Source organism: Micropterus salmoides, unplaced genomic scaffold, assembly GCF_014851395.1.
Source record: "Micropterus salmoides isolate LMB-PRFRI ecotype aquatic unplaced genomic scaffold, ASM1485139v1 Ms_hic_scaffold_23, whole genome shotgun sequence".
NCBI lineage: Eukaryota > Metazoa > Chordata > Actinopteri > Centrarchiformes > Centrarchidae > Micropterus > Micropterus salmoides.
Window position 1 is genome coordinate 19482282 of NW_024041484.1, and position 26687 is coordinate 19508968.

At 40.6% G+C, this 26687-nt stretch overlaps 1 protein-coding gene across 1 annotated transcript in view; it reads left to right on the forward strand.

Moving 5' to 3' along the window:
* Positions 1 to 2871: 2871 nt before the first annotated feature.
* Positions 2872 to 26687, forward strand: part of LOC119918540 (liprin-alpha-2-like) — a 126500-nt gene continuing 102684 nt past the window's right edge. Inside the window, exons 1-2 of the mRNA XM_038739317.1 lie at positions 2872 to 3221; positions 12350 to 12605. Of these exons, the coding sequence (XP_038595245.1) occupies positions 12357 to 12605 (249 nt within the window). The 5' untranslated portion in view covers positions 2872 to 3221; positions 12350 to 12356. The remainder of the gene's footprint in view (positions 3222 to 12349; positions 12606 to 26687) is intronic.

Genomic DNA, 26687 nt, shown 5'->3' on the forward strand with positions numbered 1-26687 from the left:
CATAGTCAGTTAATCGATAGTTGGCTAATTAAATTACTGACTATTTTACAATGAGCTAATCTGTATTTGTTTTTGATATATCCAATATGACGACAATACTTGATGACACCATATCCAATGTCTTTAATCAATGTAGTCTGTGTTTACTTTGTCAATGTCAGCATGACCAGCAGACTTTGGTATTACTCTTTTGCACAAGTGGTTTCATTTATAAAGATCACTTGTTCAGACTGATGTCAGATTGTGGCCAGAAAATGGTCAGATCTGATAAGTGAATCGGAATTGAGCAGCTGAGTCTTGCAGTGTGAGTGTAACCTGAATCACTTTTGCGCAGCTGATTAAAGCTATTTTCTTTTAGCATATCAAATGTGATGACTTACTTGAGGTGGTACATCTGAAACAAGAACCCAGTTATTTTTTTTATTTTACATATTTAGCGCACATTAATGAACATTTCTGCTGGCATCAATGTAAATATGCCAGATTTAGCCAGAAGGCTACTTTTCATCTCTAGTCCCTGGTCAGTACATTTCAATACAAAAAAGGACAACATAATAAAAACAAAAAAGAAATAGTAGGCTACAGTAGTGTTGTTGTACTCGAGACTGGTCTTGGTCTTAAGACCACTTTTTGATGGTCTTGGTCTTGTCTCGGTCTCGACTGCATTTGTACTCGGTCTTGTCTCGGACATTGAGGACTCGGGATTTTATTTCAAGACCATAACTTTGGGAATATCAATAAATTGCTTTTGCATTGTCTGATTTGTTAACATCCTAACTTTGATTGGAAGTAAAGCAAATTGCTTCAAATGCAACCAATAAGCCTAATTAATGACTGTCACTCCTCCCTGCGATGCTTACGTTGATTTCAGCTCTTAGTGTTTGTATGTGGGTGTTTTAATGGGAATGTGGATCTTTCAGAGCAATTTCAGAAGTACCTATGATCTGTTCCACATTTTATTGCATGCCATGCAATGCAGGGAACTGGTCTTGGTCTTGACTCGGTCTCGCCCTCCCTCGGTCTTGGTCTCGACTGGTCTCAGCCCCTAAAAGTCTTGGTCTTGTCTCGGTCTCAATAAACTCCAGTCTTGGACTTGAATTGGTCTCGGTTTGGGCAGTCTTGACTACAATACTAGGCTACAGTACACTACAATACACAAGAAAACATTATGTTTCACCGAGCAGGTCAAGAACTGATTTTCAAAGTAAATCAATTATGAGTTGACAGTAATTTGTTGTAGAGTGTTTCCATCCTTCTGCCTTGTTATTACAGTGCTGTTTTATTCAAGCGTTAAAGTGCCATTACATGCAATCAAGTCTAAGTATTTAAGTGCTTTATTGGTGCATTAAAGTGCTGTACCTTGTGCGGGACCACACAGCAGGGTGACACTCCAACTGTATGATCCCACAACAAGGGGTCCCACTGACATGCAGAGTCATGGAGGGTCAATGTACTTGGAAGCCAGTTTGTTTAAACACAAACACATACCCACATGTATGAGTACACAAATGCACAAAGAAACATACTCACACATACACACCCATACACATACATTAAGGTACATTTACATTAAGTCACCTATTAATAATCTCCAACTTCCTGGAGACACACTGAGAACGCTGGCTGCTCTTAAACATTTATGCCGCTCTTTGAAAATAGAAAACCAAACAAACTTCCTGGGAGGAAATTGAAGGACAAGATTAAGTATGGACTCATCAACTAGTGACATTTCAGTATTTTATTGCCAACGCAGAACAGTCTCTTCAGCATTTCTTACACCAAAAATTAAGAAAATAAAACTGCATTTATTCGTTGATTAGGAGAAATATAGTGTCTTTTAGTGCCTCCTCTAACTGTTATTTAAATTGCCACGTGTTTGATGTCCACTGTAAGGTGACAGATCCATGTTGCTGGCACAGCTGTTATTATGAGCAGTATTTATTTATGAAAATGTGAGTTTAAATATATTTCCATTCATACTTGATGCTTTCTCCAGTGGGCCAGTGCATCTGAGCATGCTCCTAAAGGTACATGAATCTCCACTGGCCCTTTTTAGATTTTTACACACTCATTAAATGTAAAAATTGAAATGTTGTGCTAAATCAGTAGGGACCTTGGAAGACCAGAGTTTTTTTTCTAAAATATCATTGTAAGCTCTAGCATTAAGATCTCCCCCAAGAGGCCTGGCCTGAACCTTGAAAACTGACCCAGACTAAAAGTACACTAAAGTACTTAGATTATATTATACCAAGAACACCTGTAGTTCAGCAGGCTACTATCACAATCTCTTGAACAAAATTATATTTTTAAAATTCAGTGATCAGATCAGAGTCTGTTTGAGGATCTGGTTGTTAAAATGTTTAAGGGCCCCTGCACTGGATATTAGGCTACCGTTTAGGTGCAAAGGCAAATAGGCAGAGGGATTTATCTCATTTCCAAAATATCGGGAGAAATAAGAGACCAAATGCAACTGTCAGCGACTCAGAACAATCCTAATTACAATACTTGGCAGGGACCATCTGTGTGACAGGACCAGGTGAACATGGCTTCAAAAGGCGGCCGCTCTACTGACTGAAAAAAAATTCCAACTGATTGGAAAAGCGCGAACTTAGCCTATTGGTCTATGGACATGAAATAACTATACATTTTATACAACAAGACATTTTATTTAGTTGTTTTTATAGCTTTTTCATTTTTTACTGTAAAATTATTGTTTACATATTGTGACTCAAATGTGGATACATGCTGGAAAATAATCTCTGTTGTTATTATTATTATTATTATTATTATTATTATTATATTATTATTATTATTATTATTATACAGTAGCCTATCTACACGCGGGGGGTTAAGAATTGCACAGCTGCAACTTTAAGAATCCACACGCCTCCCCTCCGTCATCTCCAACAATGGTCTTTTCCAGCTCAGCTTATCACAGCAGAATTTGTAACATGCCATAATTTCTTTACCGGTGTGTGTAGCCCCGGAAATCAAATGTCATTACCCAACGCCGCTAATTTGGCGATTATTCCTGCTCTTTTGCTTTTTGACAATGCCAGCGGCGGGGACCAGCCGAACCTTTACGATCAGATCCTCGGCGTCGCTGCTTTTTTGCACTGAAGAAGCCTCCTAGGATTGTCCGCTTGATGGTCTAGCTTACAGAGACTGCAGTTGTCATTGATCCGCTGCCAGAGCCGCTACAGATAGTAAAGGAATAAATTGTGAGTATGCACACTGTTGCCGCCGGTATTGCAGTGACCTACATTGCCCTGTTCCTGCAGGCTCAAGGTGATTTTCTGCGGTGCCCTCTTCACATCCCTCAACTCTGGACTGATAGGGTGATATTGGAGGAGCTTGGGGGCACCTGGTGTGGATGGATACATGGTGTATATAACCTATACATTTCGTGTGTGTGGTTGACATTGTGAGGCTCTGCAGGAGAAAAAAATACGGCCGGCTGTCACAGTGGAGAGACAGAGGAGAGAGTTGAAGGGGGGCGGGATGCAGACTGAGAGGCTGGCATGATGTAATGCACTTGAGACAATAGCCAAGGATTCTCCCCAATTACCATTTCAGAGAATGAGGAGGAGATTTTACAGCGGTGTATAGACACGATCGGCACCGCAGTCAGGCCGCCTCGGCGTGTGTGTGCATATGTGTGCCGCCTCGCGTGTGTGTGCGCGCGTGCAGTTAACAGTAAAAACAGGAGCTGTCATAGGAGGAACAGCTGCCCCTCCTATAAACAATATTATTACCGGCTATTATAGAGATGCAAGGAGGGAGAGTGCATGAACAGCCTCTCTGTCTCTCTGCCATGAATCCATATTTACCACCCTTTCACTCACACATTCATACACACACTTTTCATGTTGTAGATGAATGAATGAAAAGACACACACATGCATGGGCTGGCTTAATTTGATGCTAGAAGGCCAATTGCTGCAGGCAAAGCTGTGATCTTCCTCTGATCTTGCAAATAAATATTAACGTTTGCAACCAGGACAATAAAGGAACGTGACAATATTTGCATTTGCAGGGATTACATGTGGCTGAAGTTGTGCCATGCACTATTTCCAAGTGGGACACAGTTGCATTATGCAGAAGCAGGAGGCTTAAGTCAATGGTTTTGCATTCTGTATTGGGACTTTCCAGTAATGCACCATGCCAATATACTCCACTGCCTAACATGTCTGGTGTGCAGACAAAGCTTTTCTTACCTTGAGGTGCCATGCAGAGAGGTGGCTACCTGTGACAGAAGCTGTTATGTCTATCAAATGATGGATTGACGGTCTTATATGGGCCATGATTGACTGCTTCCAAACCTTCCATAATGAGGAAGGTAAAATCCAGGTGAAATGTTGGCGATGGTGGAAGATGGCATTCAGTTTCAAATCAGTTACCACCTGAGCTTTATTGCCTTTTTTTTGTTCCCCTCGATCTGTATTCTGATTCAATCTTTATCGATTGATGGTTTGCATGACCTTGCTGCAGGGCATTGTGGGCGTTGTTAAAGGCTACACACTGTCCTTTCATGCTTTCATGTGCATGTAGACTTATTTTCAGTTCAACACACAGCCAAAGAACACTCACAGGGTTCACACACACACACACACACACTTGATGCACAGTCTCCTCTCCCTTTCCCACCTTCCTAATGGCAGCAGGCTGGGTGTAACTCTACACCCATCCCATTCTCTATATCCCATCTCTGTCTCATTCACTTTTTACTGCACAGCGTGTCAGTGTTCACTTGGGGTTGTTAGTTACAGCACTGCTACACAAGATACACAAGTATAATTTTTAGGCACTTTTTATGTTCTGCTGTGTGGATCCATTTGACATAACTAAAAGAATTCCTTTAAAATAAAATAAAATAGACTTTTCAATAAAATGAGTGAATTTTTAGTGTTGATTTGATAAATATACAAGCTTCCACACACTGACAAGAAATATGGTCAATTGGAATTAAATCTCTTTTCCTAAGAAAGAATAGTGTTTTTTCGGTTCCCTCTATAAGTATGATTATGGTTTGTTCCTCTCACTTTATTATTTTCATTTCCTTAATATAATTTTTCATGCTTCCTTACCAGGTCTTTTACATGTGTGCTTATTGTCACTTGCTAAATGAATTGCCCAATGAAGATTATTGCACCAAAATGCACCTATCGAACTGAGCTAATTGGATTATTTGTTTTTTCACTTAAGATTTCTGCCTGCTTCTGCTGAAATCAACACTGATGAGAGCAGAGAGAGTGAACTAAAATAGCAAACTTGAGGCCTGTGAAACTAAAACGGTTGGTTGAAAGATGTGAAGACGCTACATAGAGCTGAAGAGAACTTCAAAGTCTGAATAGATATTTCTTTGGTTGTTTATCAATACAAGTGGAACCTTTTAATAAAGGTTTTTGCTCCATCCACTCCTGCTTGAGTGCTATTGTATGTTCCTGTGGCAGTGATTAAATTGAATCGACTTGAATTGTTGTTTTCCTGGCAGGCTGTCTCTTGGTTGTCAGAAGTCTCTCTGGTGCAGGGAGCCATATGAATGGGATTTCTCAGCACTATGAGTGTACCATGCAATCTGGTCCGTTCCATTCACAAAAATGCTGTGTCACTCTTTCCCCACCTGTCCGCCTGATATGGATGCCAATGTGGGAAAGAGCGGCATGCAACAGTTTTACCGCTACCCTTTGTTTTCATCAATGAGACAAGTCTGTGGATGCACTTTGCGCTCAGCTTCATGCCAAAAAATCAAACACAGACATTATTTAAAAGCTGATTTTCCCTGTAGTCAGCTCCCCTGGCGACCAGAGAGCCACATGTGTAATCAGCCTAGTGCTTCTGGTATACTGATGTAGGTGAAGTGCATTATCATCAAAACAATTTGATCGAACACTCTTATTCATGTTGAGAGGAACTGAGCTTGAATGAACCTAATAGGGTGTTAGAAATGTTTGATGAATTTACCTCACGTTTCATAAAAGATTAGCTTCTAAATGGGCTTTTTGGGGCTTTCTTTGTTTTGTACCATCTCTTTGCTTAATGAGTTAAAAGAGTTATGAATTCCATGCTGGATGATAACAAAGCTTTAAACACACTATTAAATAATGCTGGTTTTATTTTAGTTTCTCCAAAGTCAGCTCAACAAGCATACAGTTGTACAGCTTATCTCCAAAGCCACAGAGTGTCGTGTTCAGTCCTCTGCTTGTTCTGCACACAGTCGCTCTCTACACGTCTTTTGATGTTTCCCAGGTGGTGAATAGTGCTGAATTTGCCTCACATAGCCATATATTGCTCAGGAACATACTGCTGTTTTGTGTGCTGCTCCTTATCTACTCCCACAATTATTCCCATTAATGAGATTAACTGAAGACATTCAGGAAATTAGCTGCAGCTTGCTGATTTGTTCTTGCGTTAATAGCGCGGTTCTACATAAGTGGCAAAATTTACATCTGTCCCATATAGATAGTTCATTGTCTGCTTCAGTTGTACTCAGGGGAACTCTCAAGTGCCAGGGATTTGTTGTTCATTTTGTCATATTTCCCCTGTTTTCTATTATTATTTTTTTTTTAAATATAGATAATCATCTTAAAGATATTATTTTTTGCACATGCTGCCTTGACTTGAAGAACAATAATCCGGCATTTACAAAAAAACTGTTTCTATAATTTTAAATTTGGCAGCACAGAAAATGAGATGTGCGCATTGCTGCATTCAACACTATCATCAGAGGAGAACGTTGTTATGTGACTATTCTGCAATACCACGGATTTAATAAAAATTTCCACTTTCTGCAATATCTGCATGGCAATTACAGTACGGTTAATGTCAGTAGGCTTCAAATGAAGTGCTTGTCAGTTGACTGTAGAGTGTCTGAAACCACAACCCCTTACACTTTTCTAACGTCGAAATTATGGCGAGCACACCCACTTCACGCAGCGATTGGCCATGTGAGAAAGAATTCAGGATTTGAACTTCTCTCTAAGGCCCCATCCACACTACTCCGTTTTAGTTTACAAATGGAGAATTAAAACGAATACGATCTCCGTCCACACCAGCATTTTAGCTGCGTTTTGGAGTTGATCTCCGTCCACATTAAAACGACTGAAAACGCACATCTATTGGCCGTTCAGGTACACTGGGCATGTGCGGGCCAGTATAAACATTAAGCAGATGGTCTATTTCGTTTGGCGAAAGAATAAAGAAAAACAGACGAAGAATCAGAGCAGTTTTTTTGCATACACCAATAATGAGCTAGGACTGTTACTGAATGTGACACGGTACTGTGGCGGCGGAAAACAGACTGGAAGTCATCGCAAAGTAAACGCCGACATGCACAGTACAAGTGTAGGTAGATAAGTGTTATTTGCACAGTACAGAATATTAATAAAAATACCATGTCAAAAACCCGGTCAGTACCATCGTGTTTCTGCTTTGCATGACTTATAAGACCCAATCAGAGAGCCGAGCGTGAGCGGCCACGTCATCGTTTCTAAAGTCCTCCGTTTTTGCCTGTCTTCACTAAAACGCCCTCTGGAGTTTTGAAATGCAAAACTGGGTCGGCAGCGTTTCCAAACTTCTCTGTTTTAGGTTTTCGATTTTGCCGTTGTTTAATTTGAAAACGCTGTAGTGTGGATGGGGCCTAAAAACTCTTAGTTAGTTAGAGTTATCCTCATTTGAACAAGTATAGATTATCGCCCATCTCTCTCAGATAGCAGTCTTGTACCCCAGTCTTGAAGTGTGGCCGTACGGAATGGGTATAAACACTTTTGCCCTCAGATCGCCCTGGTCGGATGATATGTTGGACAAACTTGTTCTTTTCAAGCATACTGTCACTTTTAAGGTTATGGAAAAGTTGTGGTTATGGCAGTTAAACTATGGACAAGGTATGGCAAATGCTTGTCTACAGCATATTTCTACTCAGCTTTATGAACACAACTACTGTGATTTTGTGTAGACATTGTGTAAGTGACAGACAACTAAAACGCTTGGTTAAGGTTAGGGAAAGATCATGGTGATGGTTAATAAAAAGGCAAGCATATATTAGAGGTCTGTGACAAGACATGAACTCTGGTCTCCTGGATGAAACTCAGATATCAGTCCACAACCCCAATCTGCACACCCTTACTTTCCACCTTTCTTCATATAGGTCACACTACATTGGCACTGAACACAGACATTAGATGTTAATTGTGAGGTGCCACATTGTTCAATAGAGATGTAATTCAGCAGTTGATCACTGTGGCTTTGGAATGGGTTTCACAGGCCCAGAGTCCTGGGTAATACCGAAAAAGAACCATAGGTGTTAGTTATGTTTAGCTGTGATTGAAGTTTTACATTTGATCTCAAGCATCGCTTCGGTCTTTCTGTTTATCGTGACTTTACTGAGCAAGTTCCTGCTGCCAGCTAGACTTCTGTCTGGAGCAAGGTTTCTGAGTGTGGATGAGGCTGCTAGGCAAAAAAGGGCTCTGGATTTGTTGCACTGATTGGGGGGGAAAAAACTCACTTCTACCTCCCTGAATAATTAATTGATTGGCATATGGCATGGAGAGAAAAGCCCAATGATCTCTGCCTGTCTGTCTGTCTGTCTGTCTGTGTACATGTCTTATTGGATCTGTGGCCCACAATGTATTCAATTGAGCGTGTTACTGTTCCTCCCTCCCGTGATTCCTGCATAATTTTAGACTCACATTTAACATCTTTAACCAACCGCACTAAATTCAGTCACTTAAGCTTCGTCTTGTTTATACAACATTCTTAGCTTGCTACAAATACCAGCATCTTTCAGACAGATACAATCTTACATATTCATTATTAGACATGCATTTATGCTAAGCCTAAGTCTTCTTGGAATTTTAGGGCAGCCTTCCTGGTGTACATTATCATAATATGCAATGATGGTGAACTGCAGAGGTCGTCCTGTTTCAAGCTCTATGAATATCTGTAGACCAAATAGCTATTGTAATGGGGGTCAGATTGGCTATTCAGTTGTGAAGAAGTAGCATTGTCACTGTTTGCAATCGCAATCTAGACAACATCTGCAACCCAGCTGCCAAATAGAGCTCCCAGACTACACATTCTTCACACTGCCCACTGTGGGTGATTAGTGTTTGCTATCCAAGAGGATCACACTAACTTACCTGTCATCAGTACTGCCTGCCAGCTTCACACTAAAAAGAAACTAATGACTTGCTGCACAAACATGAGCTCCACTGACAGTCCATGGCAAATAGTGAGCAACAGAGGAGCAGAATTTTACCACAAGCGAGGACATTTTAGGGAAAGCAGTGTGTGATTATTACTACATTTTGCTTCATGGCTTGGCAGACAATATATATTAATCTGAATGTCAAGTTTAACTAAAGACACTGGCCTGATGCCTTTTCAATGACACAATTACAGAAAACGTTAATTAAAATGTTTGTAATGTAAAATTTTTCATTGAGTGTTTGCTTTCAGTTTTCAGGAAGACTGCTTTACACGTCTAAGGGCGGAGACAAAATCAGTCAGTGCACTTTTCCTCCGTATCTATTGATTTTTCGTAGACAGTATAAATGATTTAAGGGGCAGTCACGGTGAGATCAAATCATAAGGTACAGGAAAGGACAAAAAGGGATTGTTTGTGCCATGAAGCAGAAAAACATCCTCAATACACTTTGCTTTCAGCACAGCTTAAAGGAGAAATAAAACACCATTAAACAACAAAAATGTGTCTGGTATTTTAGAGCCTGTTTGTGAGTGCAATGTGGAGACCACAGCGGAATGGGATCACTGAGAAGTTGTGAGCGATGTAAAAGATCACAAGCAAAGGTCAGATTTTGGAGCTAACCCTTCCAAATGTGGAAACAATGCCATTTTGCATTTCGCAGAAGATATTAATTTCTGCAGCAACAGCAAGTACGTTTCCAGTACAACTTACAGATAAATGTAGCAGGTTTAAAAACTGTAGGAAATTACTAACTAAAGAAAACTTATATAAGTTAGCTCGATGAAAAATGGGTACTAAAAAAAGGTAGATTACTGAAGAAAGACAGCATCACATATACATTTTTCACAGTAGATTACCTAAGGGTGGAAATTTATTTTAACCGATTGTCTAAAGCAACACAAATATTTACAATCAGCATCAATACTTCTTACCCAAAGTTTGTTTTGATATCCACTGCCAGAAGCTCTAGTGGTATTGATTTTTATGCAACTAGCACCTTCCTCCCTGCGCACAACTAGCAGGTATTGAGCCAGATTCAGAAATAAATCACTACCTTCTACTTAAAATGCACCAACGATGTCCCAGTCGGTCCTCCAGCTGGCTCTCCAAGTGAAGGCTGGCATGTGTAGAGTGTCCAGCCAAGCAGCACACAGGCTCGGTCTCTCAGGTCTAAACGGCAGCAAATGGTGGCTGAATGGTGAACTGGTGGGAATCTGGCTGGGTGCCTGGACTGGAGAAGATATGGGAGACCCCATCTTACTGCCAGAACATGCTGAGATACAGACCTACCATTATAACCCACCCAGAGGCTACCAAGTCTGGGCAATGGGATATTGAAATCTCACTTAGTAAACCTGGCCTGGATGAACTACCATTAAGATTATATTAAAATCATCATTGAACTGTAAGTATTAAGGGTATTGTTAGGCTTTGAATTATTATTTTATCATGATTTATTAATATGTATTTTTGATGTTATTTTATAGCATTAATCATGATGTCAGTCATTTGTTGATCTGGAGCGCCTACAATTAATGACTAAATGTTATTTTTGTGACATATGTGGTAAATCCAGATATTTTGAAATTAAACACTCAAACATTAGGGGAATAAATGTATGCATATTTGCTTGACTGGAACTTAGATGAGAATATTTATATAATTTTAATCTCTGCATACAGACATCGGTCCAAAATGCACTTAGCCTAGCTAAGTTTGTGCTGGAATCAAGGGGAAGTGGTTAGCCCAGTGTTGTGGCTTTTGTTAACTTCAAAGCTATTATATTCACACATTATGTTTTGTATTTTACATGTGTAGAAATAAGAAAATGAGACACTGTGGTTTAATGAGCAGTGTTACTGTAAAAGAAAACTATGAGAAATATAACAAGCTAATTCTTGCCTCTTATATGCAGTTAGCTCATTAGCCACAAAACAGCTGGGTCCAGTGAGTGTAAACACAGGCTGTCAGAAGTCGTCCTGAAGATGCTAGCTTCATACCATTTCAAAACTCTCAACTAAACCCTGATGATTCTTAGATGTTTTAGTAGCTGGCTTGGTTAAACAAAAGATATAAGATATAATACATAATTTATGTTTTACCTTGCCTCTTTAAAACTTTATAACCAACATTTTTTTTTACTTCAACTTAGCTTGCTCTATCACATGACTGATGTGTTATGATGCAAACCCGGTTTTAGCTCATGAACTACCATCCATCGGTTAGGATGACTCCTGAGGCTTTCTGAAGTCCTTCGGGGGAAGCTGGAATATGGCTTCACATATCCACTATAGCGTAGATACGCTGTATTATGCAACTTGATCTGGACTGGCCCATTAAACAGCACAAGCGTGAAATCTAGGGCAGAACGCTCAGCCTCCCAAGACGTCTCTGCAGCTTTGAAACGGGATGACGCTGTGCCGAGCTCCAACTGTGACAGGCCCAGTCACATACACACAGCCATACAAATAGTTCTAGTGGATACTCGCACATGTAGCAGACACTCACATGGACACATTTGTTTTGCTATGAAGATCTTCATCTTTAGCATCAACACTATCCTGAATCTAACTTCAAGCCTCAACCCTGAATCAAGATATTAATGTTGCTTTGGTATGCAACATGTGAAAAGGGGTCACAAACAGGCATTATAAAGAGTTACAAGCCAAAAAGGTTTGGAACGAGTATTTTAGATCAAACTCAAAAGTGATCACAGCTCAGTCAGTTATGAACTGTAATGTCGCCCTTCAGTATTGGCCTCACTTTAGTAAATGATCAATAGCGACATTTAAATAGTGCTTTTATACAAAGCGCTTTACAATTTGCCTCTCATTCACTCGTTAACACACACACACTCTCACACCGATGGCAGCAAGCTACCATACAAGGCGCTGGCCTGACCCTCGGACACGTGAACACATTAGCAATCTGGGGTTCAGTGTCTTGCCCGTGACACTTGAACATGTGGACAGGACTAGTTCAGTGGACGCTGAACCCATTCCAACTCCTGAGCTAGGAGATTTATCAGCGGCGCTAGTAACATACTCTACAATGTGAAATTCAGCAGTATCATTTCACAGGTTTCACTGTAACACTGTCTTCTTCTCATTTCGAAACTAATCTAATCTCCCTCCTTCCCGGCAGTGCCAAGATGATGTGCGAAGTGATGCCCACTATCAGCGAGGACACGGCTCTGAGCCAGCGTGGCTCTCAGAGCAGCGCCTCGGACCCAGACTCCCACTTTGAGCAACTGATGGTTAACATGCTGGACGAAAGGGACCGGCTGCTGGACACTCTGAGGGAGACCCAGGAGAGCCTCGGCCTGGCCCAGCAGCATCTTCAGGACGTCATCTACGACCGTGATTCTCTGCAGCGCCAGCTCAGCTCTGCCCTTCCACAGGTAAGCCACAGTAATGGCGTTTTTGACGTTGTGTTTGTGATGTTTTTTGACTTCACTGACGGTGTTAGTGTAATATAGACAGGACAGATGGGGAGACATGCAACAAATGCCCAAGGCTTGATCTGAAACAGGATGTTATGCAGTTATATGCTATGCACTGGGGATATTTTGTCGTATGCATGTCGTTTTGTTCTCATTTGAATTCCTATAAACCCTTTTACTGGATGAACTGCAATTTGCAATTAGAGTGATGTAAAATATATTCTTTCCAAACAGTATCCCCAATTGAAACTATGGGTACTTATATTTTAATTTACAGTACATCATTATGCTTAAATGAACATGTCACAAATATTGTGTTTCCAATAACATTACTTTGGAAAATTTTCCAATTCAGTGACTCTCGCTAACTCCAAATGAAGTCCTTATGTCAAAATTAATTCACGGCAGAGTGTTTAGTTGAAGAGAATATAGGGCGAACTTGTGGTATTTTTTGCATCTCTTTAAACATTTGGTAAGTGGGGTGTAATTACCAGTTGGCCATCCGTTGGATTGGTTTGCTTAATGATGGTTTTGTAAAGCACTTGTAAAGCATGCACCAAGTGACATATACTGTAAGTATGTGTGCATTAATCTATTGTTTTTGTTATGTACAGTACTTGTAGAGGTACAGCAGTGTTGTATTTAACTAATGTATTCAGTTGCTTGTTCACATTCACTGAGCAATCAATCAACCATGTTGGTTGAATGACATTGCCTTTGTTTGCAGTTAGATCAGTGAAACGTAGTGGAAAGACTGAACTTTTGTCGTGAAAAGGCTGAAATTTTGGTGTGGTTTGTTCATTTTCATAGCAACATGTGAAAAAAAGAAAAGTCTTGTGTAATAGTTCCTACAGTAAGTGGAGATTAGCATTTTCTGAAAGTGTGTCAGTAATTCTAGTCACACACTCTCCCCACTCTGTTGCCAGAAGACTCTGGAGGTTTGCTGGTGGAGAGAGGAGGACTTTGTTCGCAGGCGGTGCCCGCCGATAGCACAGTAATCCGCATGGTTTCGGAGACACAGGCGAGGCACACACTGTGTCTCTATTAGCTTTGGTGTTATCTCACATTATGGCTTAAAAGGGGTTTGAAGTGTTAAAATGATACTTACTTTTGAATTAATCCAGCCAGAAAATCATTTCGATATCGGCTTTTTTTTTCTTCTTGCCCCATGGCACTTAGAATGATTTTGAATTAGCTGACTTACACCTCTTCATTATGACGTGTGGAACAGATTGTTGGGAGTTTTGGAGATAAATATACCTTTACAAGAGTCTGCCTTTGCTTTGTTTTCATCTTGGATTCATCTCAGACTGTAGGTTTGAACTCGGGTTATGTGGTATCCAGCTCATGCTTTAGCCTTAGGGCTTTTATCCTCCTCAGAAGTTACACAGTGGAAATGATATACATTTGAGAGTACAAGACAAAAAGGGAAAACTTAAGCACTACAAAATGCTATTCATAGATTTAGAACAGAACAGAGATCAATAGAACAGAGCAAAACAACCCCTCTTACCTCTCTGGTCCCGTATTTGAATGCATGTCTTTCCTCATTCTTATAGGAATAGCAAATTTGAGGCCATCTTCCTTCCCTGTCCAAACATTCCCACCACTTCATTTCCAGAGAATGCACCTAGGGCTGCCAAAGTGAAATAACATTTCCATTATCAGACAATTTCACTGATGTCCATCGGCAGTAAAGGCTCTGTGGTGGCGTAGTTGTGATGTATTGGTTGTCATTGTGTAATGACAGAGCTGACATACTGTTCTGGTGCATTTCCTGGCACCCGGCTTAAATTAGATGTCACTCTGGCGATTGCGATCCTCCTAGCGACATTCTGGCACAAACAATTCCATTAATTACTCTGATGCTGTCTTATTGGTCTGTATGATATCAACATTACTCTAAGGGTTTATAAAGAGGTTTGTTAGACCATGGTAATTATACATAGACACCTTCTGCCTTTTTGGACAATACAAATGAGCTTATTTCACAGAAGCAGCCATCACCTTTGTGCTGGTGTGTCTTTGCTCTTGATTAGGCAGTAATAATTTTACTGCATCTGACACTTCTTTAATAACGAGACTTCTTTAACAGACGTAATTTTCAGCAATTTTGAGAGGCCGGCAGTGTGGAACAACGCTCACATAATCATATAGCGGGGTTCTTAAAGAGGACAATAGATAGCTTCCAGGTCTTTCTCCACTGTGTGTGTGTGATTGCAGAGGAGGTGGTGAATGAGAAGAGAAGCAGCAGAGTTTCCTTTTTAAAGACAGAAGTGGCCTCATTTAGGCGATAGGCAGGCTGTGAATGTGTCTTTACTGATATCACTCCTCTTCTTCTTGAAGCCCCGAGCGCTGGCAGGATTAGGCGTTGGCCCACCACAAACTTTCCTCCTTCTTGTTCTTCTTCCCGCTTTCCCTGCCTCCCTGTTTCTGCTGTCACTGCCTTTTCTGTTATGTTGCACTTTGCCTTGTGTCTCCTTCTTCTCCTCTGTTTTTCCCCCTCTCCCCATCAGAGGTCACGGCTCCGCTACTCGTCATGACACTTTCGACTGATCGGAGTGACATTCGCCGTCCCCTCTTGACGCTTCCAGGCAACACCGCATCCCCACTTACATGCATAACAACCCGACAGTGTCACTGTCCCTTCCCTGAAATGCCTCCCCTCCTTGCCCACTCTGCCTTGTATTCTCTTTTTACATTTCATCAGACCATTTTTTTACATAGCAGAAGAATGGCGGACACAATCATTAGCTGTATATGTGTCGTACACCCATTGCTGCATGACATCCCTTGTGTATATTGATGATAAAAAGCATGTGAATTGAACATTGTATTTAAATAATATATTGTAGAATTGAAAGGTCGCTCTGAAAAGTCTGTAGTTTGCTACTGCAGTCATGACGTGTCAAAACAGAGCAATGCATCCTTAGAAATAATTGAAATCACTCCATTTTCTCCACTGCTGATTTGTATGTTAAGTATGTTGTAAACACTCATCGTTCTTCCACAACATTGCCTACTCATAGTCTTGAAGCTCCACAGAATGTAATGTATTTAGCAATTTCTTTTCAGAGCCACTTTTTAAGCACATGTGTAGTGAGCATTTGACTAAAAAGATGAAATATTTCTTAAAGTATCGTTTTCCAGTAGCAACATGTATCTATTGTGATTAATTGTTTGTCATATTTTCAAGCAAAAATACAAAATGTAATTGGTTGTTAATCATTTGGACTGTGTCAGACAAAATAAGATATCACCTTGGCCTTTATTAAACTATGGTGGCCATTTTCTGACAGTTTGTAGACAAAACAATTATTCCATAATGAAAATAACTGTTCTCTCTACAACCATAATAGACAGGTAGACTTTAATGTCCTCAAAAAACAGAAATGTGTGTCCACAGTGTGTGCATTATCTCATAGACTGTGATTGTCTTACGCCAAACATTCAACAAAATTGTAAAATGAAGATGCTATACTCATCATCCACTCCCAGTTTGATACAATTTAGTGGGATGTACATTATATCATCAGTATATCAGTGTGAGTGTTTTGGTAACCCTATGACGGGTCCATCCATCCATCGTCAACCGCTTATCCTGCGTACAGGGTCGCGGGACATCGGGCGAAAGGCGGGGTACACCCTGGACAGGTCGCCAGTCCATCGCAGGGCCACAGATAGACACACAACCACTCACACTCACATCACTCACATTCAAGGACAACACCAATTAACCTAACCTGCACATCTTTGGATGGTGGGAGGAAGCCGGAGCACCCGGAGAGAACCCACGCAGACACGGGGAGAACATGCAAACTCCACGCAGAAAGGCCGAGGCAACCAGGGTTTGAACCCACTTGTCGCCTTCTTGCTGTGAAGCGACAGTGCTAGCCACTGCACCACAGTGCCGCCCTCCATATGACAGGTGGTAAACTCAATTCAGCAAATAATGCGATGGATTTATGCTACATCTCTGCTGCCAATGTAACGTGTTTCATTGCACAGCAATTTGTACTTGCCTCTAACTATAAGCCTCTGAGAAATGAGGGGCACCACTGTCATCTGAAAGCCTGGTGTTTTTCCATGTCTTGCATTATTCTGGCTTTTTTCCTCTGCTACAGTGAATCTGGAGTCTCTCTGCTCGCAGAAATACTTCCCACTAGTACTCGATGGACTCAGTTCAGAGAAAGAGATGGGCAAAGGCATGTAGAGCGTGCAGACAACCCAGAGCCTGCAGCGCTGCACACATGTGACCCTCCTCCCATCCCCCAACGCCCCCTGTATCGTGACACAGGCAGGCAAGCTGGCAGACAGGCAGCATTCTCTGGAGCACTCAGCTGTGTGCATTACTGTACTCGAAGGGCCCTGAGGGGCTACAGGAGCCTTCTCCCCATAATGTTTATTTCCTGTTGCCAAAACATGGTCTCATGAAAACTGCTGCTACAGATGATGTTCTCAGTAGCTTCCGCTCCTGCTGATCCTGGTTGCTGGCACCAAGCCGTAGTCTTCCACAAACAGATTTCAATTTTATTCATACAGATTTTTTTTTAAAACAGGAGATTCTCTGGAGACAGAAATCATTTAATTAGTTTGATTGAACTTCAGTATGTAAAGCAAAATTGTGCCTTTACCTGGCAAAGGTGAGCGAAAAGGCATGTGTGATCCTTGCTTGTCAGCAGGTGTACTTAAGATAGTATGGAACAGGAGAAGCCCAGCTGACCTTTAGGTGGAAAGCAAAGAAAATCACATGAAAAATTAAACAGGCTCTTTAATGTTGTAAATTTGTAGTGGGACACCCTTTTTGTTTTCCAAATGCACATGACACATGTGATTTCACTTGAAGATAGAAAATAACAGATACAAACACAACCACTTTTTACTGATTATACTCTCATTTGAAGAGGATGATTCACTTTAAAATTTAATTTATCTTACAAAAACTGAAATCAATCTTTCAAAAACTAAAAATTTTATTGTCAATGTTTTTGTTCAGATTCAGAAATCTAATAATAATAATAAAAAAAATAGTATTAACATTAAATCATAAATGAATGTGTTGGTCACTCGTAGATTTTTCACTCTTAGACTTTTAGATAGTCTGGACCAACAGCACGGCCTCAGCTCCCCAGACGTAGAACAGAGTGCTTTCTCTGCCCAGCCAGACGGTAATGAGATACCAGTCAATTGATCACTCACACACCGATGTTGTAATGAAAGCTAAGACTGCACTAGATTACTGTACAGAGCAGTCCATTGATCTGTGGTTTGCTCATTCATGATCACCATCACACTGGCTTCAGTGGAAACTACAAGTGTCTTTCCTGCAAAGTCTTTTAAACACAGGGGTGATTGAGCTTGGAAATATGCTTTGATTTCACACAGCAATTACAGTTTCATTTAAAGATTAGTAATCACAGTAGTAGATTTATCAAAGGGTAAGCACCATGTACATATCTGATGTCTGGTTAGTAGCACCTTGTTTCTAAGTCAGTGTTCTACGCCTCCACCCTACTGTTTATTAATCATACATGACACGGCCAGTCGTCAGTTTGCCCAAAGGTGTACAGCCATGTCCTCCTGTCATTCTTAAAGCTTCGGCCAATATCGCCAAATGAATTTTTGTAGTCATGGAATGTACCACTCTGTGGACCTCTATGGGGGTGAGAGAGGATGACATGGCAGTGGGAGTGAGGGAGGAGAGAAGAGAGATGGTGAAGCTCCCTGACAAGGGCAGAATGTGGAAACAAAGATGACTAAGCTTGTCTAGGAGAGGGGATGAGAGGTGAATCCTTCTCCTCTTTGCTTTCTGATGTTTATTGTTTTTTTTTTTCTTTGCTTTCTGATGTCCTCCCTCCACCCCCTCCTTGTCTCTCTGTTGCTTGTACAGGAGGCCCTCTGGGCTCCAGCAGTCAGCCAGTCAGCTGGTCTCCTCCGCCAGAGCAGCACATGATTTTCCATGATTACTGTTATTGTTTGTGCCCCAGTTCACGCCGCCTGCAGGCTAGATGTGCGGTTGATGTGTGGCAGAAAGAGAGGAGGAAACTGTGCAAAGACAAGCAAGAGTGGGCTGAGAGTTTAGCAGCCTTTCCTTAACATTTTGACTTATCAGCTTCAGAATACACAATAGTACGTCATTAATAGCCATCTGTAGACTTGTAAACTTGTGAGTTTTATAAAATAACATTGGAAAATGTGGTAGTTATACTCACATGTTGATGGGCATTCATATTTTCCAATTTTCTTGTCTCGCAAGTGTTGATTTGCAAACTAAAGTCTTTCTCGTCTTTTTCTGCTCAAATTACTCCAAAAGCCTTGTTTTTCCTCTGTTCCCTTAATTATTTTCTCCATTTAGTCTTCTCCACATTGACAGAAGCAGGGATGGGCCCTTAGCACACACATATACATCAAATGTCTGTAATGGCTCTGACAGAGATGCTTGATCAATACCCTTGAAAGTTCAAGGTCTGATTAGGGAGGCAGATCTAGCCCTCCTCCGGATGAATCATTGCTGCTAGTGCCGATGCCAAGCTCTGGATGCTGGTTGACCGTCTGACAGCGGGTTGGTGGGGGAAACAGAAGAAGGGGATGAGTTAGGGGTTCTGATCAGACACGCCAAGGTGACAAGACAGTGCAGAAGGATCTCCTGCAGATGTAATTATCTCTCTAATGAACAGCACAGTAGGGCACCAGAGTGCTGTAAAGTCAGGATGTTGCAGAAGCAGTAGATCTGCCAAACAAGGACAAAGCAGATGCTTACATACAAAGTCTTCTTTAGGGTTATTCAGTCTGTGTACTCAAAGATCACACTAAGAATTTACATAGTAAAAGTTACACTCAAGTCAGTCCAATGTAAAACCATATATAAGAGAGTAAATTCAATATTCTGAGTTGCTGTGTACCTTCAGGAGCAGAGAATGTTCCCACTTAGCCTGCATTGGCCCAGAATCACCACAGACAACCTGCTTTTAGCTAGTTCAGCTTTTGTTCACTGTAGTTCACGTAATTATTTTTTCTGGAAGAAACCAGTGTACTAACCACATTTGTCTCTTAAGCCATGATGAAGCTGATGCTGCAAATTGCAAAATCCTTCGACCATTATGGCGAGATTGAATTTGATATTGTTTAATAGATTTACATCACCTAAGAGTTCAGTTTTGGGTGGTTGATTGCTAATATGTAGAATGTACTGTGGCAATTCGCGACTAGTTCTTTTGTCAAAATATATCAAAGTTTAATCAATTTGCAGTTTTTAAGCTGCCCTCTACATACAGCATACTCGCTATCTGAGCACACTTTTTTATACTTAATGGTATGTCACGGAATTGTCAGTTTAATGGGATTCATAAAGTTGCCATCTCAAAAACTGGATAGCATTTTTTATCTAATATATATTAAATCAGAAAGGTTTAACTGTTTTGCTGACCTGCAATCGCTGTGATATACTGTACACCGGATATGGTAACAAAATCTAGTGGTGTCTGTCATTTGCATCACATACAAATGTTATATTAGGCAAATATCGATAACATAAAACTGCTGTAACGTTGGATAAAGCACTCAAAGCACCTGCTAAATTTAGTTTGGAGGACTATCACGAGTAAGTGCAAATTTTTTTGGAATTGATCCTTAAGAACCCTGAATCAGGTATCATGTCATGGATCGATAATGCTAGTGTTTCCAGGGTAAATGGCTTGTTCTTAGATAGGGCTGAATCATTATGTGTTTGATTTAAACTATAAGTACGCTTATTAGGGAAAAGGGCAGAAGCGCAGCACCAGTCATTCAGACTGTCTGAAGCACTGTGGCGAAGACTTTACAGACAGAAGTAATTACTCAAGCGTGACAGACCCAGATGTGGAATGAAATATTTGGTACTGCTAAGCTACTGCTTTTAGTTGGCAGTTGCAAGATGTTAATTTTTAATCTAATCACTTAAAAAAGAGCTCTCTCCACATTTGACACATTTTGTTCAAATAATAAATGAAGAGTGGAAGCACCTGAATAGTAGGTTGCTTTAAATGTGAAATCTTTTAATGTAATTGATCTATTCAGTCCAAGATTTATATTGAGTGGTAACTCTTTTATATTTGGGTAACTGTTAGACCCAGATAATATTTGTATAATGTTTGTCCGTAGTGTCCAATATGAAGCTGAGGAGTGGAAAGGGACGTTGGGAATGTGAGTGAAGATGCACACCCAAGCAGGATATTGGTTACAAATTTGTTTCTATTGACTTTCTTGCTAAAGCTTCACCACCTTATATACAGTGGTTGCTGCAGATGTCTTTGGAGTTTGTGGATTTAGCCCATGGGCTGTTGTAGTGCTGCCGTAATGTGCCATAGACAGTACATTATCAGGTCAGGTTGTTCATTTCTGATCTAGCAAAAGCACCAAACCATGTCCACATTCTCTATTTCACTCGTGATAAGGAGAAATATTGTTCTCAAAATGGCTTTACTACATTAAATAATTTGCATATCATTACAGAAAAGGACAAGATTAGCTTGTCTTCAAACTGCTACCTCATTCTATTCAAGTGCGTATTTGGGTGTTGTGTTAGAGTTTACATCACTGTGGGTAGTACTTGGGCATGACTCAGAAATAAGGATATTCTCGTGTTTTACTTCACACGCACGCAGAAACAGTCCCATTCACAGGAACACGCCTCCAAATACACACTCACACACACACTCGTGCTGCATGCTGGCTTTGCCCAAATGAATTAGAGAACTGGTCCCTTGAGAGCCACTTAAGTGAGCAGAGTGAAATGAGGTTATGACCAATACTTAGTGCTCCACACTGTGCTGAACTGGAAATGTAATCCTCCTTCCAAAAGCCACTGCATCTGTTTATTTTGCCTCGACCATTGATAAATATTACCTCCTGAGTTTACCAGTTGCTCTTTGCAACCACTGGGAGACTTGAATCAGCTGGTTTTCCCCATTAATTACTTGCTTAGACATAATTATTTAACCAGATCCCAAACATGTCACACACTGCAGCAAATGTAGGCTGACTGATGAGCAATTAGACTGACATTAATTTCTGACAGTGCTGACACAATATCCTCAAGACATGTTAAAAACGACAGGCAGTAATGGCAGCTGCACTTACCTTATCAGACCAGGTCTCTGGTATGGACTGGTGTTTTTGACCATGCAGCTGGTCCCCATTAATGGATACCTTTTAGCTTCTGAATGCTCCACTTGAAAGCCAGAAATAGAGCATTATGTCACACACTCTTGGCGCCAGCTGAGAATCTTGTTCAAGGACTCCTAAGAGAGCCGATCCCATGATGTCCTGCTTGCTTCGGTGCTTCACAGCTCCCACCTATAATGTGGTGTGATGAACTGTGCAGCAAGCATCTTCAGTGTTACACTACATCTGCAGATGTTATCATTACACTCACTACTACTAAATACCTCCTCTGTGATTAACATGCAAGCACAGTTCTTCAAAGCAGCACATTTACATCATAAACTTTTACATTTGTTTGTAATTAGGGCTATTAGTGCTAGTATTAGTGTTATTTCTTATTTTGAGAATGCATACAGTTTTCTGAGAATACTATGAATTTCATATCATCAATTATACATTTACTGAGGGCTAGCTTTATTGTAAATATAGAAATACAATATAGAAAAATTTTGTTTTCAGTTTGGGGTATTTGGGCTGATGCAGGAAAAACTATGCTATGGTGAGTGCTATTTGCTTGATATTTCCATTCCAAGCTAGAAAGGGACTCGTCACAAATATTGACTGACGTTTGCAGTAGCCAATAGCGCTGACTGTGCGTTACGCCCCCACCACGTCATGCAGACAACGTGCGGACTAGATCCAGCTCCCTCCGAGTGAACACGGCAGCCGGGACCAAACACATCCTCTGAGACCGACAGAGGTAAGTTTGAAGAGAGAGAATACAGTACCGAGGAGGTTTTCTTGCCAAATTTTGATCTTGGAACCCCTGGACCAGAGTCAGCTAATAGGACCGCTAGCAGCCTTTCTAAGGCAAGGATTATACTTTCCGCATCTGCGAGTACGCGAGGGTCCCCTGGGGTCCATGTGACGAAAAAATCATCATCAGATGGGATACGTGAAGGGTCTGTGCGGACGTCCGCGTGCCTCCCGTTTTTTGTGAGTGTGCGGACCTGGTGCGGCGACTAGTGCTACCAGGGCACCAAACTGATCAACTGTGCATGTGTAGAACGTGTCCGCCAAGTTGACTACAGAAAGTTGTATAAATAGAAGTAGTCCCCGTCCGCGGGGTCCGCAGCTGTCTGTGTCCGCGTCCGTTCCCAAGTATATTCAAGGCTTAATGTTAACCGAGCTAACTAGCTATAGATGCAGACAAATAGTTAGCAGCATTTAACGGTTTAGCAAAACCTAAAGCTATCTGTCCATTCTGAAGCTCTATAACGTTAAATCCCCTAGGTACTGTATTGCCTTTTGATCTTTGAGGCTGTGTTTGGTCCTGTTCAGGCTGTGTTTACTGGGAGGCTGCTGAACTCTATTTCACTGCCTGGCCGCCCGGCTCCGGTGCCCTTTCTGGAACAGCTACCCGCAGTGACTTCCTACTGGGTCCCCCGCCCGTGACCATAAACTTTACAAACCCCCTGGCCTGAAAACCTCCATGGCTTGAGTAATATTAGAAGTTAATACTAACACTCCCCCAGTGCTCAGAGCTACCAGTCCTGGCAGGGCTGGCTAATATGACAGCTAACTGAGCTAACTAACAGCAGCTAGTAGCAGTTTGCTGTTACTTTAGCAACAAGTAAAGCAATCTGTTTATTAGCAAACTGCGTAAATCACAGATAGTTGAGGCAGAGCAACCGGGGGACATCAGACGGAGAACCAGAAAATATTGTTCTCCATCAAATTTGATCTAGTTTCACCAAAATCAGTTAATAAAGTGTGTTTTTGTTTTTGTACAGTAATCAGTGAGGTCCGGTGGTCGGCCCACAGAAACACTACACTCCGGTGGCATCATAAAATTGAGAAAGGTTTTCATTGGACACTGAGTCATCTACATTTTAAAATTGTTTTTTCAGGAACCGTCAAACTCTAAAATACCACAAGAATACCTACAAAACAAAGTTTTTTTATCATTGTTAGGCCAGTGTATTGGTGACATATACAGTAGTGCAAGGCATATGCAATAAAAACAAATTAACATCGATTTTCATTTCATGGGGACTTTAAGTCATTTTTAAAGCAAAATATTTGCTTGTTCTAACTGAATCCGGACTGTTTTTGGAAGAATGTCACTTTTTTCACTAATGTCTGACATTTTAAAGATTCAACAGTTGATAGATTAATGGAGTCTGCAGATTCACGTTAATGAAAATAATTGAAAGTTGGCACTCTATTTGGTATACTGTTTTTAAAAGAAATTTGATTTCTATTTCTCTTGTAAAGTCACATGACTAAAAGATGAACTGTATATAAAGAAACCTTAAAGGTTAAGTGTGTAAGTTTTAATGACATCTAGTGGTTAGGGTTGTGAATTGCACCCCGCCTCCCGTATCCAAGCTACGGTGCCTGAGACAGGAACAAGATCTATCTTTATCTATGAGATAGAAGAGTTTGTCAGTCAAGAAATGAGGTTTCTTTAGATAGATATATTAAGAAATTATATTTACTTAATTATTCAGTAAAATCATTTTATTTTTTAAATATTATTGTTACTTGTTCATTAATAAACAACAGCCACATCAAGAAATTAAGTGCTACATGATATCTTATACTCCTGTAATACATTATTTTACTGTACTGTAATCATACTTTTTGTTACATCTTGGGAGGGCTCATCTCGACTAACATAAGTAAATGAAGAACATCTCAAAAATTGTCACATCTAGTGCATCAAGTATGACCACTGACACATAACAGGACAATGTAAGCCTCACTGTACCACAGTTCATTATAAACCACATAATACATGAACTTTGGAAAGGCATTGGCTGGTGAGGATCAAGGCTCCTCTCACTTTGCTTAATTAGATAAGCAATCTGCAAATCTTACCAAAATGTCTTTTTAAATTTTTTTAAAATACAACAGAAACACAAAGTAGTACTGACAGCCATAATTTCAGCATGTAGTAAAACGGTGCAACGTTTTTAATGGGCATGTGTGCACGGTTAGAATGTGAAAGTAAAAATTACACATTTGTGTGCACAGTGGTGAAGCAATATCCAATAATAATGCATATTTGGAAAGTATTAATTTTTGGTCACTTGATAGACACACAGTCTTGTTATATATATATATATATATATATATATATATCACACTTAGCAGTAAAAAAAGATAAATACATGTTTTCCACCAGGGCAGTAAAATGTGCTAGTTAAATGCTGATCAGAGCTTCCCTGCTGTTACTGTTTCATTGCCAATAATATTCATCAGCTGTTTAACTCACAAAGGTAAGGGCACATTTCTGTCCACGTAACAAAGCCATAACAGAGCACTGGAGAAGAACTACATGAAATTACAATCCAACTATATATTTTTTCTACCAACGTAGTAAAAGTTTAGCTGGCTGATCTGAGCTTTTTGTCTGTGCCTTTTATTGCAAATTAGTGATCAGCTGATTGTCTCACTAAAGTACCAAAACAGAGCGCTGGAGAGAGAGTGACTACATGAAATTAATCCAACTACATATTTTACACCACAAGCCACCAGTGCTGGAGAATAAACTAATCCAACTAACCTTACATGATTTTTCTACCATCGCTAAAGTCCGACAAAGTTAAGTTAATTACCTGTCCAGCAGAAAACAGACAACTTTAGCACCGCTTTGAAAACATCTGTCCCACATTATAGCCTTCCATCTGGGAAAATCCACATCTGTGATTTCTGCCAGCTGTCTGTATCTGTCCTGACTCCGTCTGGCTTCATGGTATACAGATCCACAGGCTGTCGGCTCTCGCTAAATAACACGTGTGTGCCTGTTCATTTGTCCAAATGTCACTTCTCTTCTTACTTCTAATAAACCCGATGGGCGTCTACACTGCTGGGATTATACAAGCAGAAGAAGAACGCCATGATGTCAGCTATTGTAGAAACATGACAGCAAAATACTGCAACCTCCATAGAAGGGGGTGCCTGCGGTTATGTAGATAAAATGGCTCATTCTATGGTAATAAAAACATAACAGTTCATTATGTAAGGTCTTTACACACCACTGTAAACATAGTTATGGATCTTATATTGTATTTCTGTCAATAGATCCTCAGAAATATTATGCACTGAGCCTTTAAACCTTACTAACCCGATGAAGGCAAGATGGCCAAAAACTTTGAGGGAATAAAGCATGGTGTACTGGAGAACTGAGCTGTACGGCTTGTTTAATTTTAATTTCTAACACTGCCAACATTACCTGGGAAGTTTAGTCATCATGTCTGTAGTGCCATTGAGTGAGTCTCAGCAGATGTCCCCTTCTGCTCCCGGCTACCTGCAAGAGCACATATGCATTTCCTCACATGAGCTTCAGCTTAATAGAGCTTTTTATAGCATAACAAACGACCTACATATCACTTTCCTTCTACAACAAAAGCGTCGCATGACAAGGACAGGAATAAAATCCTCAGTTTTGAAGGTGAACTATAATGACTTGCATACACTCTCCAAGGACTTGATCCTCTGTGTCTCTCCATAAGTGCACCTTCCAAAAGCTGTCAGCACCACACGGGAACTTCCTCCTCTCTGTGGCAGATATGGCAGCTTCCGATCGCTCCCTTGCAGACAGCACACAACCAGCTCGCTGATGTGACTCAGGTGCATCACAGCATCACACTTTATAATGTCACTCCTAATCATGTGTCGAGTGTTTGGTAATATAGTGTGATGGCCAAGTAATATCTAGGCAATGCTGCAGGGGGTTGCGCTTACATCTGACATTGTTATGCAGTCAATGAGCCAGAGATGCTTGATATAATTAAGCCATGGCTTGTGTATGTCACTTTCACATGATGTAATGTCTCTCAGGCTTGCAATGGCATTGCTTTGTGTATTTGTAATTTGTAGTTTGAAAGTGAA